The sequence below is a fragment of the Amphiura filiformis genome, chromosome 8 (assembly GCF_039555335.1).
Source record: "Amphiura filiformis chromosome 8, Afil_fr2py, whole genome shotgun sequence".
Classification (NCBI taxonomy): Eukaryota; Metazoa; Echinodermata; class Ophiuroidea; order Amphilepidida; family Amphiuridae; genus Amphiura; species Amphiura filiformis.
The window spans coordinates 16,797,781-16,816,606 of NC_092635.1; the positions used below are offsets into that span (position 1 = coordinate 16,797,781).

General features: G+C 35.8%; 1 protein-coding gene across 2 annotated transcripts; it reads left to right on the top strand.

The window, feature by feature from the left end:
* Window positions 1–6,478: 6,478 nt before the first annotated feature.
* On the top strand, window positions 6,479–11,953 carry LOC140158229 (MIF-like protein mif-2). Of its 2 annotated transcripts, none has more exons than XM_072181345.1 (4): window positions 6,479–6,842; window positions 8,932–9,109; window positions 10,752–10,930; window positions 11,413–11,953. In XM_072181345.1, exons 2-4 carry the CDS (start codon window positions 8,999–9,001, stop codon window positions 11,492–11,494), a joined length of 372 nt encoding a protein of 123 aa, XP_072037446.1. In that variant the 5' UTR covers window positions 6,479–6,842; window positions 8,932–8,998; the 3' UTR covers window positions 11,495–11,953. The 2 variants fall into 2 exon arrangements, with proteins under 2 accessions (XP_072037446.1, XP_072037447.1); XM_072181346.1 differs by lacking the exon at window positions 6,479–6,842 and adding an exon at window positions 6,927–7,401.
* Window positions 11,954–18,826: the final 6,873 nt, after the last annotated feature.

Below are 18,826 nucleotides of genomic sequence, written 5' to 3' on the forward strand. Positions count from 1 at the left end.
TCTCCCATAATTGTTGGTGGTGATTTCAATGCTGTTTTAGGGCCCCAAGATTATCAAGGTGGCCGGGAGAGGCATTCAAATGTTAAAAGTTGTGAAATGATTAATATTTTAATGGAAAAGTTCAATTTAGGCGATATTTCTTTGGCGTAATTTTCACCCTAATTTAAAACAATATACTAGGCATCAGAAATCCCCTAGTCTAGATTTTATTCTTGTTTCAGATGATTTGATTAATATAATTGTGTTAGTTCAAAAATTATCCCTGGTATTCAGCACCCTTACGTTTTCTAATAATTTCTACATCTAGGCCTAATTGTTTTGGTTTGTGTCTCCTCACTATTCCAAGTATTGGCGATATCATGTTTAGACTACAGGTCCTAAAGCATTTACAATCTATGCTTTCTTTCTGGCCTTCTCTTATATTTTGTACACAATCATTCAATTCAAAGAATTTCCATCTGAAATCTCACCCTGATGTTTTGTAAACCCACATTTCACTTGGTATCATGATCTAATTGTTTTGGTTTGTGGATGTATCTCCTCACTTTTTTTTATTTACAAAATAGTTCAATGTTTTCTTCTTATTGTGTTCCATGTTTGAACTACAGGTCCTAAGGTATTACAATGTATGCTTTATTTCTGCCTTCCTTATATTTACAAAACAGTGTGATGTTTCACAACAAAACCAGCTTTGGTGGAAACATAGGAAACACCGCATACCAATGTATAAGTAGACTTATGAAAGACAATGATGAAATTATTTCTATTCAGTCTGAAGTCATGAAGGAAATTCATTCTTATTACAATGATTTATATTCTATTCATCAACACCATGATAGCATGATGTGAACTCCTTCTTGGATAATCTGGATATTCCTAAATTGTCTGATGAATATAAGCAAGTTCTTGATCGATCAGCCGATTTCCAAGAGTGAGTTGGAAAATACTCTTATTTCCATGGGAAAAAAAACACAAAACCCTGGGTACGATGGTTTACCAACTGAATTTTATATCGTATTTTGGCCCCGGATTTTGGCCTGACATTTGTGATTTGTTAATTCTCATCTTCTCTGGTTAATCACTCCATAGTACAATTTTTCATTGGACAATGGTGTCATGTCTCAGTCTCAGAGGAATGGTCTCATCCCAAGAAAGATAAAGATATCTTCGTATAATTTCAGGCCTATTTCTCTGTTGACTGTTGACTACAAAATTCTTGCCAAGACTTTAGCTAACCGAATGAAAAAGTATTTAATTAACAAATTAATTCTGATCAAACAGGTTTTATCAAAGGGCGAAATGTTGGCAACAATATTCGTTTAATTATGGATGTTGTAGATTATACAGACATTAATCAAATACCTGGTGCTATTTTATTTCTTGATATTGAAAAAGCTTTTGACAGTGTGAATCATAATTTTTTGTTAAATGTTTTAAAACACTTTAATTTTGGGGACAAGTTTATTCATTGGGTTAAAATGATGTAGTCTGAAAGGAAAAGCTATGTCATAAATAATGGTTTTATTACAAGCCCTATTACAATGAGTAAAGGGATTTTTCAGGGATGCCCGATTTCGCCGTATTTATTTTTGGTTGCGATTGAAACGATGGCTCTTGCTATTCGCCACACTTTAATTTTGGGGACAAGTTTATTCATTGGGTTAAAATGATGTATTCTGAAAGGAAAAGCTATGTCATAAATAATGGTTTTATTACAAGCCCTATTACAATGAGTAAAGGGATTTTTCAGGGATGCCCGATTTCGCCGTATTTATTTTTGGTTGCGATTGAAACGATCATGATGCAGTCATGTCTACAGTAGAATTCATCTCGACCTTTGCAGGACTTAACCCCATTAAAAGCTATTAAACCAAGATAACACTCATTGAAACAGCTCAACTGATTAAATCGGATCTTCTCTGGTTGTGCACAAGTGTCTGTTTTCATGTGCGATATCGCAATAAAGCTGGTATTATAGCTTCAGTTGGGTAACCGATTATAAAGGAAACGAAAGGAAACAATGGTATGTGTACCTTTGTTCACGAAATGAGACAATTGCCTGCTTTTTGTAAACCAGCATTCTTGAAAATGAGCAACATAATGATTGTTGACTTAACACGGTTTGGAAATAATTTCTTCATATTTTTGGTGTTATCTGTCGTTTACATATCCTTCCTAAAACACAAAAGTGCGACCCTCTCCAAACACCTAAATTAGCTAAAAATTTAGGACATGTTACAAAACTATATTGTCTAGAATTTTAGAAGAGTACTTTTAATATTGGCCGGTTATTTTTCACACAGCGACGTTAACTAGGCAATGTACTATTACCTATAACATTAACTAAAACACCAAAGTACGAATATTTCCAAACATCTAAATTAGCTAAAAATTTAGGACATGTTAAAAACTATATTTTCTAGAACTTTAGAAGAGTACTTTTAATATTGGCCGGTTATTTTTCACACAGCGACGTTAACTAGTCATATCCCCATACTTTTAACGTAGGGCTATTTATAGAGGTCACGCGTCAATGGGAAAGAGCACTGTGTATTGTGTATAGGAAAACGGACAGTAACTGCAGTATGTGGCTCTTGCTATTCGCCAGAACATGCAGAATAAGAACATTAAGGGTATCCCAATTGAAAATCATAATTTAAAGATTTCATTATTTGTTGATGACTCTGTTTGCTTTCTTGATGGCTCTCATGTTTCTTTTAGTCATTTGTTTGAAACCCTTGATAAATTTGCTCGGTGCATGATGCAGTCATGTCTACAGTAGAATTCACCACGACCTTTGCAGGACTTAAACGCCATTAAAAGCTATTAAACCAAGATAACACTCATTGAAAACAGCTCAACTGATTAAATCAGATCTTCTCTGGTTGTGTCTGTTTTACGTGTGCGGTATCGCAATGAGCTGGTATTATAGCTTCAGTTGGGTAACCGATTATAAAGGAAACGCAAGGAAACAATGGTATGTGGACCTTTGTTCACGAAATGAGACAATGGTCTGCTTTTTGTTAACCAGCATTCTTGAAAATGAGCAACATAATGATTGTTGACTTAACACGGTTTGGAAATAATTTCTTCATATTTTTTGGTGTTATCTGTCGTTTACATATCCTTCCTAAAACACAAAAGTGCGACTACTTCCAAACACCTAAATTAGTTAAAAATTTAGAACATGTTACAAAACTATATTTTCTAGAATTTCATAGAATACTTTAAATGTAGCTTGTACCGTTTTTTTGTGGCATCCTTCAGAAGTGAGCGGTCCGTTACCAATATTTTTGGTCAAATCTCAATTCAATTAACACGGGGAGTTGGCTAGCTATGAGCTAGCTATGCCTTGCCCTCACTCATATTTTACGAAAGTGCGACTATTTCTGAACATCTAACCTAGCTGTAATTTTAGGTCATGTTAGAGAAATATATTTGCTAGAAGTTTGGAGAATACTTTAAATATTGGCCGGTTATTTTTCACACAGTGATGTTAACTAGGCAAATGCATATACTTCTAACATACACTATTTGTAAAGGTCGCGCGTCTGTGTATTGTGTATAGGAAAACGGACAGTAACTGCAGTATAATGGTTCTGGTTGTAAGGTCAACCTAACCAAATCTGAAGCTATTTGGTTTGGCTCTAAAAAGGGTTCCAATGATTTCCCTTTGTGGTCTTGCCTGAAAAAGTAGTCAATTCAAAACATTGGGCGTTGCCTTTTCTATTCACACTAATACCATGATCTCAACTATAAAGTAAAATTGAAGCAAATCGAGGGGACTTTGAACTGTTGGTGCACTCGAAATTTGTCTTTATTTGTCTTAGATCATTTTATTTTAAGGTTTTTCATAATGCTATTTCTTTCAATGATTTTTTGTTCAAGATTAAAAGAAAAGATTCTCCTAATTGTTTTTTCTGTAAGAAATTTCCTCAAACTATTATTCATTTCATTTCTTTTGTGAATGTGATTCTGTTAAACCTATTTGGAAAGACTTAGTTAAGATCATTAAGGTCATTGACTTTTCTATTTCATCCTTTGATATAATATTTGGTATCCAAGATGATAAATTAATTACATATATTTTATTGTGTATTAAATACTATCTTTATGTTTGCAAATTTCAGGAAAAAATCCCTAGTTTTATTAATTGTGTTAATTTCATTAAAAAGAACAGAGAAACAGAATATAATATTACCAAAAGGCATGATAAGCTCTCCTCTCATTATAAAAAGTGGAGATTTGACTTGTAATCTACTTTATAGCTTTCAAATGCCGTTTGTTTTGTTCAAGTTGCTTGTTTTAATCTCGAGATACGTTTAGTTAACAACGAAAGGGTAAAATCACAATTTTGCCACTTTTATTAGGGAAAAGGGCTGTACATGTAAATCAATGATAGCATCAAGTTTATCAAGATTTCCTTCGTTAAATTAAACGAATGCATCGATTACACAACAATACAAAATAAAATTTACTGTTTTTACTGTTTTATCATGATGCAGGTATAATGATTCTCTTTTTCCACTTGAAACAGATTAAAAGATAAATAAATATTTCACATTCTTGTGTAAAATTAAATACATGTACATGTCAATGATTTTATCATGGTAAATACTGTTCTCTTTGTCACTCAAGACAATGTTAAAAGACAAAACAAATATTGCACACTCGATCTGTTCTAAAATTAAAATCATGTCAAAGAAATATTGCATATATCGTATACGTTTGAAATTTTACTGAGCAATTGTTACATAACCATTTCTAATCCTACAAATGAATACTCTTTTATTAAGGGGTACTACACCCCTGCCCAATTTTATGCCTATTTTTGCATTTTTCTCAAAATTATAGCGCATTGGTGACAAGTAAGATATGTATGTTATAGGGGCAAGGACTACAACTACTGTACTGGAAATTTTATTTCAGCATTACAGTCAGAGTTACAGTCAAAAATGAGGGAAACCCAATATTTGATCAATAAATCAATAACTACTTCCCTTGAGTTGCTGAATTTTCAATGCAGTAGTTGTAGTCCTTGCCCCTATAATATACATATCTTACTTACCACCAATGCGCTATAATTTTGAGAAAATGCAAAAATAGGCAAAATTGGCCAGGGTGTAGTACCCCTTTAACTGTATTGCACAGGTATTTGGATATAACATAACATTCTATTCAGTTTTGTGAGCCAGGACTGACTGGTATTATTGTATATTATATTACAAATGTAGTGCATCATTTTGTATCTTTTGTTTTCTTGATTTATCTTTGATTTTGTGATTTGATTGTGATTTTGGTTGATTTTGATAATTTAAAAAAATAATAAAAGCACAGGGCATCTCGGTGCCTTGTGGAAAAGATTTTAAAAAAAGATGGGGACAAAGACCATGAATAGAGAGGAAGGCACTTATTTCCTAAGTCACGTATTTGACCCACTTTTGAAGACTGGAAGTGAGCTACAACTCACAACCAGAAGCCAGTTTCCCGGGAAAGTGGATCAGATGCTCACATCTGAAGATGAAGTCCTCCGACGAGATAGACGAAATATTAGTAAGTAAAAACTGACTGGTTTTGGTGGCAAGCAAAATTACTAATTGATCACATTGTTGGTTGTACAGGGGTACAAATTTCAACTTACTCCGATTTTAGTAAAAGTCAAATTGCTCGTCTTGACATGCGAATCAAGAAATGGTATAGAGCTTGCCTTCTAAACTGTTTACTTTACTTGTAAATCAACAGTGGCCTATGGACGCCCAATGGCCTTTGAGCTTGTTTGCCCTCTATCTCAGGTGGACACAGTGCTTTTTCCGATTCCTGTTAGCTACACAAAAAATTTGCCACCATTTTTTTCAAAATTGGAGCAAGTTGAAATTTTTACCCCGTACAACCAAAAAAGTGACATTTTACCTAAAAATGTGGTTTTTGTAGGATAAACGCCGTAATGATAGATCAAAGATAGCACACAATACATTGTTTTAATCCTTGTGATCAGACGAGTAATTTGGTATATATCTCAACAAGATCGGAGCATTTTCAATGTTTTATTTATTTATTTTTATTTATTTATTTATTTATTTATTTATTTATTTATTTATTTATTTATTTATTTATTTATTTATTTATTTATTTATTTATTTATTTATTTATTTATTTATTTATTTATTTATTTATTTATTTATTTATTTATTTATTTATTTATTTATTTATTTACTTTTTTACCCCTGTATGACCTTTCGGGACCTCTAGCGGTCATCAGGGTCAAATCAAAATAGCTCCATATCTTACAATCAACATTGAACTTGTGTGGAAATTGTCATGCTTCTAATAAAAGGTGCACAATGGCTCCCTGTTTGGGAGCTTAGCAGCTGTACTCCCGGGGCTGTACTATGTAAATCGTACGACCGTAGATCTTGCTTTGTCTGCCCTTTCAAGCAGTTAATCGTGACATCATTCTACATTGTTGTCAGGAATATGAATTCTATAGAATATTACATTCAAGTTGACCTCTGGTATGCTTGTTTTCCAGTGAACCAATTTTTGATTTGAAAACCACTCATCTAAGGGACTACATGTACAGTTAGTTGTACACCAGAATGTATAAGTATACGCTGGCGAAGTTACGTAATTAATCGGATTAACTACCATAGCAATAGGTCAAAACAATTTTGAACATATCGCGCTACACTACAAGCAGGTTGAACTAATCACCTGTGTATGTCTGCAATCATACTGCGTGTTTATACTGAGCACTCTGTATTTTTACCCGGTATTTAATACCTGGTAACCCACAATCCGATTCAGGCAACAACCAGCACGTTTCTACTGATGCTTAAAATAAGGTATGTACCGGAAGTACTGAAACTGTTTTCTTGACCTTCAAGCTGCTTTTAAGGTCACGATGTGATACATAAAATGTACGTCAAGAAGTTCAACACCCAGCAACCATTAACCGTTGTGTTTCCACTGGTAGAAATAACGGGTGTCACACCACATGATCTACCTCATGAGGATCACGGTTGCCGGGTGTCCACACCGCATCACTCTGAACCGATCTGTTTCCACTGCGCACATTAACCGGTAACACTCTAAACTAAACCGCATTACCCGCCAACCGTTCCCCAGTAGAAACACGCAGAAAGATACTAATCTTACAGGTACAAGTGATCAGCATGATATGGTTCAATGCAGAGGTACAGCGTGAACGTATCAGTGCAGCGTGGTATATTCAAAAATTGTTTTGACCTATTGCTATGGTAGTTAATCCGATTATTACGTAACTTCGCCAGCGTATATGATTTAGCATATACATGTAGTTTTGTATGTATTCGCCATAGAAGTGATGCTGTAAAAGGTTTAACTACCATAGCAATAGGTGAATGAATACATCGTCCACACCAGGTAAATAATTATTTTGTATACACTCAGTAAACGACAGGGGCGTAGCAAGCGGGGGACCGTGAGGGTGGACGAAGTCATCGAGGGTTCATGGGCCCCGATCACAAAATCGAAAATTAAATAAGGGCTGATAATGGAGAGCAGGGCTGGATTTACCATTGGGGCAGATGCGCCCGGGTCCAGGGCCCCCAAAATTTGGGGGCCCCAAAATTGCCCTATGTATCTTTCTCCTAACCCCAATAATAGCATGTTTTTTGCCCAAAATTGTAAAATTTGCCGCGCTTCGCGCGCATTCAAATAGTATAATTCATGTTGATTTGGGGCTAAAATAGTCTGAATTTGAATTTTTTCGCGTGCTTTGCGCGCAAATGTCCCAGTAACATCGGAACAAAATATGTTAGTCCCCCTCTATATTATACGTAAACCAAAACTTGGCCACTGACTTGAGTACGAGTGCACATGCCTTCCTCGGGACGTGAGTTCGGGGCCTCCAAATTTGGGCCTGGTCCAGGGCTCCCATAATTTTAATCCCGCCCTGGTTAAAAGGACCCGTACTGCTCCTTGTCCATGGGCCCCTGATGCTCTTGCTACACCCCTGGTAAACGAACCGGTCTATAAATGCCTGCCTACTGCTGAAAGTAGATGCTAATGCTAGATGCTAGTTAATCCGATTAATTACGTCACTTCTACGGCGAATGGAATTGAAAACTTAGTGACAATGGTCCGAATCGATCGACTCGCATTTCTCAAGTACATAGCTGCATTGAGATGAATTGTGTTACCGCCACTTAAAATCATTGTTTTCTGGTATACATATGGTGGTGTATTTACTATTCAGTATCGAAGTTACGTAATGTTACTATGTCAACGGGATCACGCGCTAGAGTAATGAACCACGATCGAAATGATCACCACATAAAGTATATGGCACTCGAAGGCATACCAAAGTAGCGTGATCCGGTAACCAAGAGAATTACGTAACCACTTCGATGCTGAATTGATATACAATGTATGATTATATCTCAAATCCTTGCTTATTTCGTTACCATTTTGTAATAACCTGTTGTAAGACCCGCAGTTGAATATATGCGTTGAAAGAATATGATAAAATCCAGACTGCGTATTTGAACAAAAACAATAGGTTTTACAAATACCAAAATAATTATTTACCTGGTGTGGACCATGTGCATGTATTTTCCACATCTTGGTACAAACCATTCATATGGGGTGGAAATGGCACCACTTATATACTTGGGATATCTGTTATATAGATGCCATATCATTCCTATTGTGTGTCAGCTGTGTTTGTGAATATTTGAGTGCAAGCACCGCTAGATCATGCCCCTTCACACCCGCCTTAAGGTTTAGATGAGTAACAATTGTAATTTGAGGACACACTTAGGAGCCTATTGGGTTGAAATCGTAGTGTTAAACTTGTATCAATTGCTATTGTTTATCGTTTATGATATGTATTATTTAAAAAAAATGCCATCATATTTCCCTCATATGATTAGCAAAAATGTATTGTTTCAGCTTGTGTCGGTACAACCTTTTGCATCATTGCTGATCGTGTATCGTTAGTAACTGGAAAATTGTCAACATGCCTGTAGTTCAACTGATTACCAACATCAAGAAGGACTTGTTCCCAAAGGATTTTAGCGTAAATCTATCCAGTACTGTCCATCAAAGTTTGAAGTGGCCGGATGAGAAGGTTAGTCATTGCCTATTAAACATAAATAATTCAAACCCAAGTAAACGCGTTTGAGACTTTGGAGACACATTTTGCTTTGAACAACTTAAGAAGAGTCTTAACTAATCATAATACTAAAAACCTCAATTTTGTGTCCTCAAAGGCGACTTGGGGACACTTCACACTTGTGGCTCTCCTCTGAATTGCTGTTGACCATGTTGAGTAACAATGTCAGCGATATTTAGGGGATTGAAAGCTAATAATATATTCTTGAAGAAATTCACAGGTTTGTTTGATACAATTAACAGAATGTTCTTCTTGCCAAAACCAAATATATTTTACTGACCTGACAGTTTCGGCCATCTTGGTCGAAGGCCATTATCGGAGTGATGGTACTTGATCCTTCCTTCTGGTTGATTGGTCACCAACAGAGGGCGCACTAGCGCCCAGAAGTGGATCGTATATTACGTGACTGAGAAAATGGGCCCCTCATCTCTGTTCATGGTGTTTGGAGCAAGGTATTTGCGTCAATTGTGATACTAACAATATGTGGGTGAAACAAGTCGTCGTTTTAAAATAAGATTGGGTGAACATAAGGTGGAATCGGACAAAGCAGCAAAAAGTAAAGGTATCTTTACTAGACAAACCAGGAAACAATCGAACAATCCAAATCAGCAATCGCAGACCACGCACGCCAGTTCAACATAATCATGTTATCAATTGGGACGGCGCAAAAGTTCTCGACAAGGAATGTGATCTGGGGGCTCGCCGCATCAAAGAATTCATGTGGATAAGAAAGAGAGCTCCAAACATCATGAACAGAGATGCGGGCCCATTTTCATTTTTCAGTCACGTATACGATCCACTTCTGGGCGCTATTGCGCCATCTGTTGGCGACCAATCAACCAGAAGGAAGGATCAAGTACCATCACTCCGATGATGGCCTTCATGGCCGAAACTGTCAGGTCAGTAAAAGATATTTGGTTTTGGCAAGAAGAACATTCTGTTAAAGACCCGTTCAGTGATCCCAGCGCAAGTGTAAAAAAAATAAAATTGTCTATAAATTGCTTAAAAGTGAAGGATAAGTCATTCAAATTGTCATTTGGTATTTTTGAAATGACAAATTTGGTAACAAACGAAGAAAACAGCAGTACTGACGAAGTTTAAGCCCCATTCAAATACATGTAGCTAATTTAGATACTGTGTAGTCTGTCAGTATCTAAAATACAGATTCGTGTAAAATTTCTTATTTTGTCTTAATTACACGGCTTTCGGCTGAACCACTTGCAGGCTATGTTAGCACATCTATGACAATGACAAAGGTACCGAAATCTGAATTTTGATGATTTTTACGATCGTCCGGATGAGCAAATCACTGAATGGGCCTTTAATTAATAGGTAATAATACAGTATCTTCTTTACTTTAATATGCGAGTTAATACGGTAAAACTTCATCTACAAGCAGGAGTGCTTATAGATGAATAGACGTCAAATAACTCGGATTAGAACGTTAGAAAGAAGGTCGCCCTCCAAAACACACCATGTAGTTGTACAACCGCAAGCAAGGTGTTTTATATCATTATTAGCATATTTTACCGTTAAACATGCTTAATACTGCTAATAATTTATTTCAAGAATTTTTTCTTACTTTGTTTATTTACAGTACATAAATGTGCACATTTTATCTGATCAAGATATGATCCGAGGTGGTGATGGTGAAACACCATGTGCCACTTTACAGGTGTCAGTTTGTAGAATTGGAAAAGACGTGGAAAAGAATCGTCAAATTATCAATACACTCATGGAATTCGTGAGCATGAACCTCAACATACCGAAGGACAGGTAGGTTTTCATTAACATATAACCCGGGCATATAACGCCTCACAGGAGGGTTCTTCGTTCCAGTGAACAACGCGCTGATAGGAGTCAAAATACGCCCATTTTGTTGCTTGCCAGGTATGGGGCAAATCTAGATAATCAGTGAATTTGCGGCACGTCATTTTAAAGTTCTGATTTGTTTGCACACGATCCCAACTTACGAGGTGAATAAGTATTCATCGCTTACACTGTCCAAACCAGTGGCGGCGCCAGGAGTTTTTCAGAGGGGGCAAAGTGAATTTCAGGGGGGGGTGAGCAAAATCAACAAATTTTGCGCAAAATTACCGCAAAAAGTGGAAATTTTCGTAATTTTGGGTTTTTTCTGGAAAGAGTTCTGACTGGGGGGCTTTGCCCCCCCCCCCGTGGCGCAGCCACTGGTCCAAGCCCTTGTTTATTTATGACACAAAGTCAGCCATTTAAATTACGATTCTATGTTTGCCTTTCAGAATCGCTTGTATTTTGCATGATCTGCCAGATGAGTTGGTTGGACTGCCAAATGGGGGATTAGTTTCAGATATTCCCAAGTGAATGGAAACGGTGTAGGTCTTAAGAAATAATTATAGTTTGGTGAATGGGCTATGAACAATATGCCAATGTTTAGATAACTTGACAACCTATGTTGTATTTTGCTTCAGATAAGTTCTTATTTAAAAAAAAAATTTCATCAGCAAGCTTTATTAATTAATTAATTAATTAATTATTATTAATTCATATCAGGTGTAAGATTGCTACCAACTAATGTAGTCTTACCACATCCAGGATCTCCATTGTACTTGTATTAATTCATATCAGGTGTAAGATTGTTACCAACTAATGTAGTCTTACCACAACCAGGATCTCCATTGTACTTGTATTAATTGATATTGGGTGTAAGATTGTTACCAACTAATGAACTAATGTAGTTTTACCACAACCAGGATCTCCATTGTACTTGTATTAATTGATATCAGGTGTAAGAGTGTTACCAACTAATGCATTCTTACCACAACCAGGATCTCCATTGTACTTGTATTAATTGATATTGGGTGTAAGATTGTTACCAACTAATGAACTAATGTAGTTTTACCACAACCAGAATCTCCATTGTACTTGTATTAATTGATATCAGGTGTAAGATTGTTACCAACTAATGTAGTCTTACCACAACCAGGATCTCCATTGTACTTGAATTAATTGATATCATGTGTAAGATTGTTACCAACTAATGTAGTCTTACCACATGCAGGATCTCCATTGTACTTGTATTAATTCATATCAGGTGTAAGATTGTTACCAACTAATGTAGTCTTACCACAACCAGGATCTCCATTGTACTTGTATTAATTGATATCAGGTGTAAGATTGTTACCAACCAATGTAGTCTTACCACAACCAGGATCTCCATTGTACTTGTATTAATTGATATCATGTGTAAGATTGTTACCAACCAATGTAGTCTTACCACAACCAGGATCTCCATTGTACTTGTATTAATTGATATCATGTGTAAGATTGTTACCAACTAATGTAGTCTTACCACAACCAGGATCTCCATTGTACTTGTATTAATTCATATCAGGTGTAAGAGTGTTACCAACTAATGTAGTCTTACCACAACCAGGATCTCCATTGTACTTGTATTAATTCATATCAGGTGTAAGAGTGTTACCAACTAATGTAGTCTTACCACAACCAGGATCTCCATTGTACTTGTATTAATTGATATCAGGTGTAAGAGTGTTACCAACTAATGTAGTCTTACCACAACCAGGATCTCCATTGTACTTGTATTAATTCATATCAGGTGTAAGAGTGTTACCAACTAATGTAGTCTTACCACAACCAGGATCTCCATTGTACTTGTATTAATTGATATCAGGTGTAAGAGTGTTACCAACTAATGTAGTCTTACCACAACCAGGATCTCCATTGTACTTGTATTAATTGATATCAGGTGTAAGAGTGTTACCAACCAATGTAGTCTTACCACAACCAGGATCTCCATTGTACTTGTATTAATTCATATCAGGTGTAAGGTTGTTACCAACTAATGTAGTCTTACCACAACCGGGATCTCCATTGTACTTGTATTAATTCATATCAGGTGTAAGATTGTTACCAACTAATGTAGTCTTACCACAACCAGAATCTCCATTGTACTTGTATTAATTGATATCATGTGTAAGATTGTTACCAACTAATGTAGTCTTACCACAACCAGGATCTCCATTGTACTTGTATTAATTCATATCAGGTGTAAGAGTGTTACCAACTAATGTAGTCTTACCACAACCAGGATCTCCATTGTACTTGTATTAATTCATATCAGGTGTAAGAGTGTTACCAACTAATGTAGTCTTACCACAACCAGGATCTCCATTGTACTTGTATTAATTAATATCAGCTGTAAGATTGTTACCAACTCATGTAGTCTTATCACAACCAGGATCTCCATTGTACTTGTATTAATTGATATCAGGTGTAAGATTGTTACCAACTAATGTAGTCTTACCACAACCAGAATCTCCATTGTACTTGTACTAATTGATATCAGGTGTAAGATTGCTACCAACTAATGTAGTCTTACCACAACCAGGATATCCATTGTACTTGTATTAATTGATATCATGTGTAAGATTGTTACCAACTATTGTAGTCTTACCACAACCAGGATCTCCATTGTACTTGTATTAATTGATATCGGGTGTAAGATTGTTACCAACTAATGTAGTCTTACCACAACCAGAATCTCCATTGTACTTGTACTAATTGATATCAGGTGTAAGATTGCTACCAACTAATGTAGTCTTACCACAACCAGGATATCCATTGTACTTGTATTAATTGATATCATGTGTAAGATTGTTACCAACTATTGTAGTCTTACCACAACCAGGATCTCCATTGTACTTATATTAATTGATATCAAGTGTAAGAATGTTACCAACTTATGTAGTCTTACCACAACCAGGATTTCCATTGTACTTGTATTAATTGATATCATGTGTAAGAGTGTTACCAACTAATGTAGTCTTACCACAACCAGGATCTCCATTGTACTTCTATTAATTGATATCATGTGTACGATTGTTACCAACTAATGTAGTCTTACCACAACCAGGATCTCCATTGTACTTCTATTAATTGATATTAGGTGTAAGATTGTTACCAACTAACGTAGTCTTACCACAACCAGGATCTCCATTGTACTTCTATTAATTGATATCATGTGTAAGATTGTTACCAACTAATGTAGTCTTACCACAACCAGGATCTCCATTGTACTTGTATGAATTGATATTAGGTGTAAGAGTGTTACCAACTACTGTAGTCTTATTACAACCAGGATCTCCATTGTACTTGTATTAATTGATATCAGGTGTAAGATTGTTACCAACTAATGTAGTCTTACAACCAGGATCTCCATTGTACTTGTATTAATTGATATCATGTGTAAGATTATTACCAACTAAAGTAGTCTTTCCACAACCAGGATCTCCATTGTACTTGTATTAATTGATATCAGGTGTAAGATTGTTACCAACTAATGTAGTCTTATCACGACCAAGATCTCGATTGTACTTGTATTAATTGATATCAGGTGTAAGATTGTTACCAACTAATGTAGTCTTACCTCAACCAGGATCTCCATTGTACTTGTATTAATTGATATCATGTGTAAGATTGTTACCAACTAATGTAGTCTTACCTCAACCAGGATCTCCATTGTACTTGTATTAATTGATATCATGTGTAAGATTGTTACCAACTAATGTAGTCTTACCACAACCAGGATCTCCATTGTACTTGTATTAATTGATATCAGGTGTAAGATTGTTACTAACTAATGTAGTCTTACCTCAACCAGGATCTCCATTGTACTTGTATTAATTCATATCAGGTGTAAGAGTGTTACCAACTAATGTAGTCTTACCACAACCAGGATCTCCATTGTACTTGTATTAATTGATATCAGGTGTAAGATTGTTACCAACTAATGTAGTCTTATTACAACCAGGCTCTCCATTGTACTTGGAATAATTGATATCATGTGTAAGATTGTTACTAACTAATGTAGTCTTACCACAACCAGGATCTCCATTGTACTTGTATTAATTGATATCAGGTGTAAGATTGTTACCAACTAATGTAGTCTTATTACAACCAGGCTCTCCATTGTACTTGGAATAATTGATATCATGTGTAAGATTGTTACTAACTAATGTAGTCTTACCACAACCAGGATCTCCATTGTCGTTGACTACCGTGGCTCTGTGGGGTGAGCGGTGTCATCTTGGAGGATTGCATTAGGGCCCAGATTGTGAAGATATGGGATTACAACTTGCTGCACAGAACAATGCTCAATTTGGCAAATTCTGTTTGAGACCCCACTACAATACAAGGCAGGCGTGTACTCAGCCGTGAAAAATGTTATTGTTTCAAATGGGGTGTCATTGTAAAGGGGAGTATTGTAGCTATCCATTGATATGCAACACGATATGAATATGTCACAAATAATTTGAGATACAGATGCTTGAAAAAACTTTCCAAACTTTGGTTGAGGAGTTTAGTTGTCGGTCTACCGTAAAAACTCGATAGTTAGCATATGTGCTTGCTAAAAACATGCAAACATGAATAGTCCCATCCACAAAAGTGTAAAGGGTTTTGAGCAAATCATCGATACACATATACGAAAAAGTAAACCTGCAAATGTGTGTGTCTCAACCCCATTAGCTCAGTTTGTAAAGCGTCGGACTTTGGTACAATTTCATGTTTTCAAAAGCGCCCGATAGTAAGCACTATATGCTAACTATCGAGTTTTTACGGTATTGCTACTCATCTAATAAACAGTCCAGGAGAAAACATTTATTTATTTGACAAAAATGACCACACCTTTGGTGTATTTATTTGATTTGAATTTAGTATCCCATGAGATGACGGGACACCTGAAGGGCGCCACCAACATATCCAAATGACGCTACTGCTACAACGCGACGTGTGTGCCATACCGTATTCAGTTAGTAGTGTTGTTACATTCAGATTTAACATTAGATATGCTGAGTACTTAATATCGGCTAACGCCAACGTTAAAGAATTCACAAAAAGCATGAGCTCGTTGAAAAACAAGTGGCTAAAAAGCTTGAAGATGTAACTGTTTACAGGCATAGATCGGAGATAAATCACCCCCCAATATTTTTGCCAGGGGGTGGTCCATACAATCATCCCCAATGTTGACGCCTGTATGTGGGTTTCTGACCAAATTAATCTCATATTTGGCAATTTTTGCACAAAATGTGCAATTTATTACACTTTTGCACCATATTTCATCACTTTAACTTCCATATGGCAAAGCATTTCGCGCGCAAAGCTCGCATTTGTACCATACAAATATTCTGTCGCCAAAAGGTACTGGATTCACTATACTATATAGATTTTATTCCAACCCCATACCCCCAATGTCAAAAACAAATCTACGCCACTGTTGTTTTTTATTGTTTGTAGACCACAATGCGTTCTTGCAACTCCCTTGTTTTCAATTCTATAGCCTTTCTTCCATCATGTTTACACATGACCAATTATAATAGATATTGCACTCTCAATGTTGAGTTCAGTTGCATAAATATCGCAAAAAAGTATTTCACAGCAAATATCCACATGATTCAATAACATTATCTACATTTTGTAGACCATTCTTCCTAGGCCTACAGGAAAGTTTCTTCCATTTAAGATGGAGGCCCATGCAGTGCCCGCAGTACAAAACCCACGTACGTGTAGACGGTATACCCCTATTTACGTTGTTGTTTCCACACTCCTTGCTCTTTAATAATAATTCTAAGCACATTGCTTCATAAAAGAGTCCCCGCTTGCCTACCATGCTAAAACCTACAAGAAATCATACAGCACTTGGACATCCTTTGCGACTATTTTCACAAGATATTGAATTATCAACTTTGCCACTGCTAGGAGATGCGACGGTTTATCAGCGTTCGTTTCACATTTTGGCAATTGGCAAATGTCGTCATTCCATTTGAAATCCATACACTCCTATGAAAGACATGACTTTAATCTCCCACACATGGGTGTATACTTCAAATGGAGACTTCAAATGCACGTAGTCCCCCATTTGAACGTCACACTCCCTGTGTGGAAGATTAAGGCCATGGAGGGTGTGTATGGATTCCAACTGGAATAGTCCATTGTTTAGCAGTCTTTCTTTACACCTGCTTTATAGAAGTACAAACGTTCTAACACACCCTATATCCAACCCATGCACAAATACACTTGTCTATAAATACTTTCAATAGTAGAACATTGCTGCAGAAAATGATTATTATAAATATGACACATTATTTTCTCTAACTACAAAATGAATAAACCTGGTTTCACCATAGTAAATATACAAACTATACAAATATATTAGATTTCATAAGTACTATGTAAGGATACTACACCAATTATCTTTTATACAATTGACAGGAGTCTCAGAGATTCCTGTTTATAGCACACATTGTATGAACAATAAATAAACATTGCAAGATATAAAGAAGAAATACATAAAGAATTAATGAACCCAGAGGTGTACAATAGAGATTGGAACTCATCAATTATAGATAAACCTGTTCACATGTTTCTTTCTGCCTATCATTCAATCGACAAGACTTGAATATAAATGACGCCACCTATATACGACTTCAATTATTTGGGTTAGGGTTAGTATTAAATGATTAGTGTTTGGATTCACATTCACGGGATTATGGTCAGTCAGTACCAAGACTTTTGATTAAAATTAGTGTTATGGGCCATACAGACTCCAAATATTCGACGTAGAATATTCGTTCAACAACCATTCGTTAGAATTTAAACATGTTTGGAAGTAGAATGGAAATAAATTAAATAACGAAGACGTGTTGCATCGAATATTCCACGTCGGGGAAAAAGTATGTAGTGGGCCTTTAGGTTAGATTCGGGTCGATAGTGGCGTCCGATATTCTACAATCTACAGAAGCTCCAAATTCCTACAGGGAGTCAGGACTGTCGAATCAATAAATATTATGATAATGACCAGACTAAATCAGAGTAAATCTGACTTGATAACATCGGTATTATCATCAAAGATACAATCCTTTGGAGACCTACTCGTCGCTCTGAATATATATTTCCAAATATTAAATAGTTCAAATCAATCAATCAAGAAGAAATTGTGGAACTTATGCCTTTGTTACCACTTCACAATGGGTTCAAACTTTAAAGTTTATAATTATTACTGAACCGTATCTTTAAACATTTCCAATGGTGGATACAGGACCTGATTTGTACAGTGTCATTTGTGTGCCTTTTTGTTTTGAGGAAACCTATGTTGAACAAACATTTGTTTCTGGCAACAAATTGGCTACCAGAACGGAATGTGAAATTATCTTTGTGGTGAATATACACAGCACCTTTCACATAACAATATTGTAACGTACGTGACGGTGACACCGGTCGGATTTGAAGTGTACACTGTAGAAAATGTGCTTCAAATAGTAAGTTCCCGGTAGCAAGGGTTTCGTAAATTGTTTCCGTATAACTATACGTATAAATTATTACCGCAAGAATATGAATACTTTTCATAATTATTCTCACGCGAAAAAAACTTTGCTGCCGGAAATTTCCGTAAAATTATGGTACATTATTTCCTTACAGTGTATGTTACCAATTAAATCGTGTAACTATAACCAAATACGGAAAATTCTTATTGGTGATAATATTATGCCCACCGCACATGCGATGCGCAAAACGGGTTATTTTTCCTATGGTATACGCCTATATAATTTGAAACACCAATTCAAAATAATAATAATAATAATAATAATAACAACAATAATAATTTAAACACTAAAT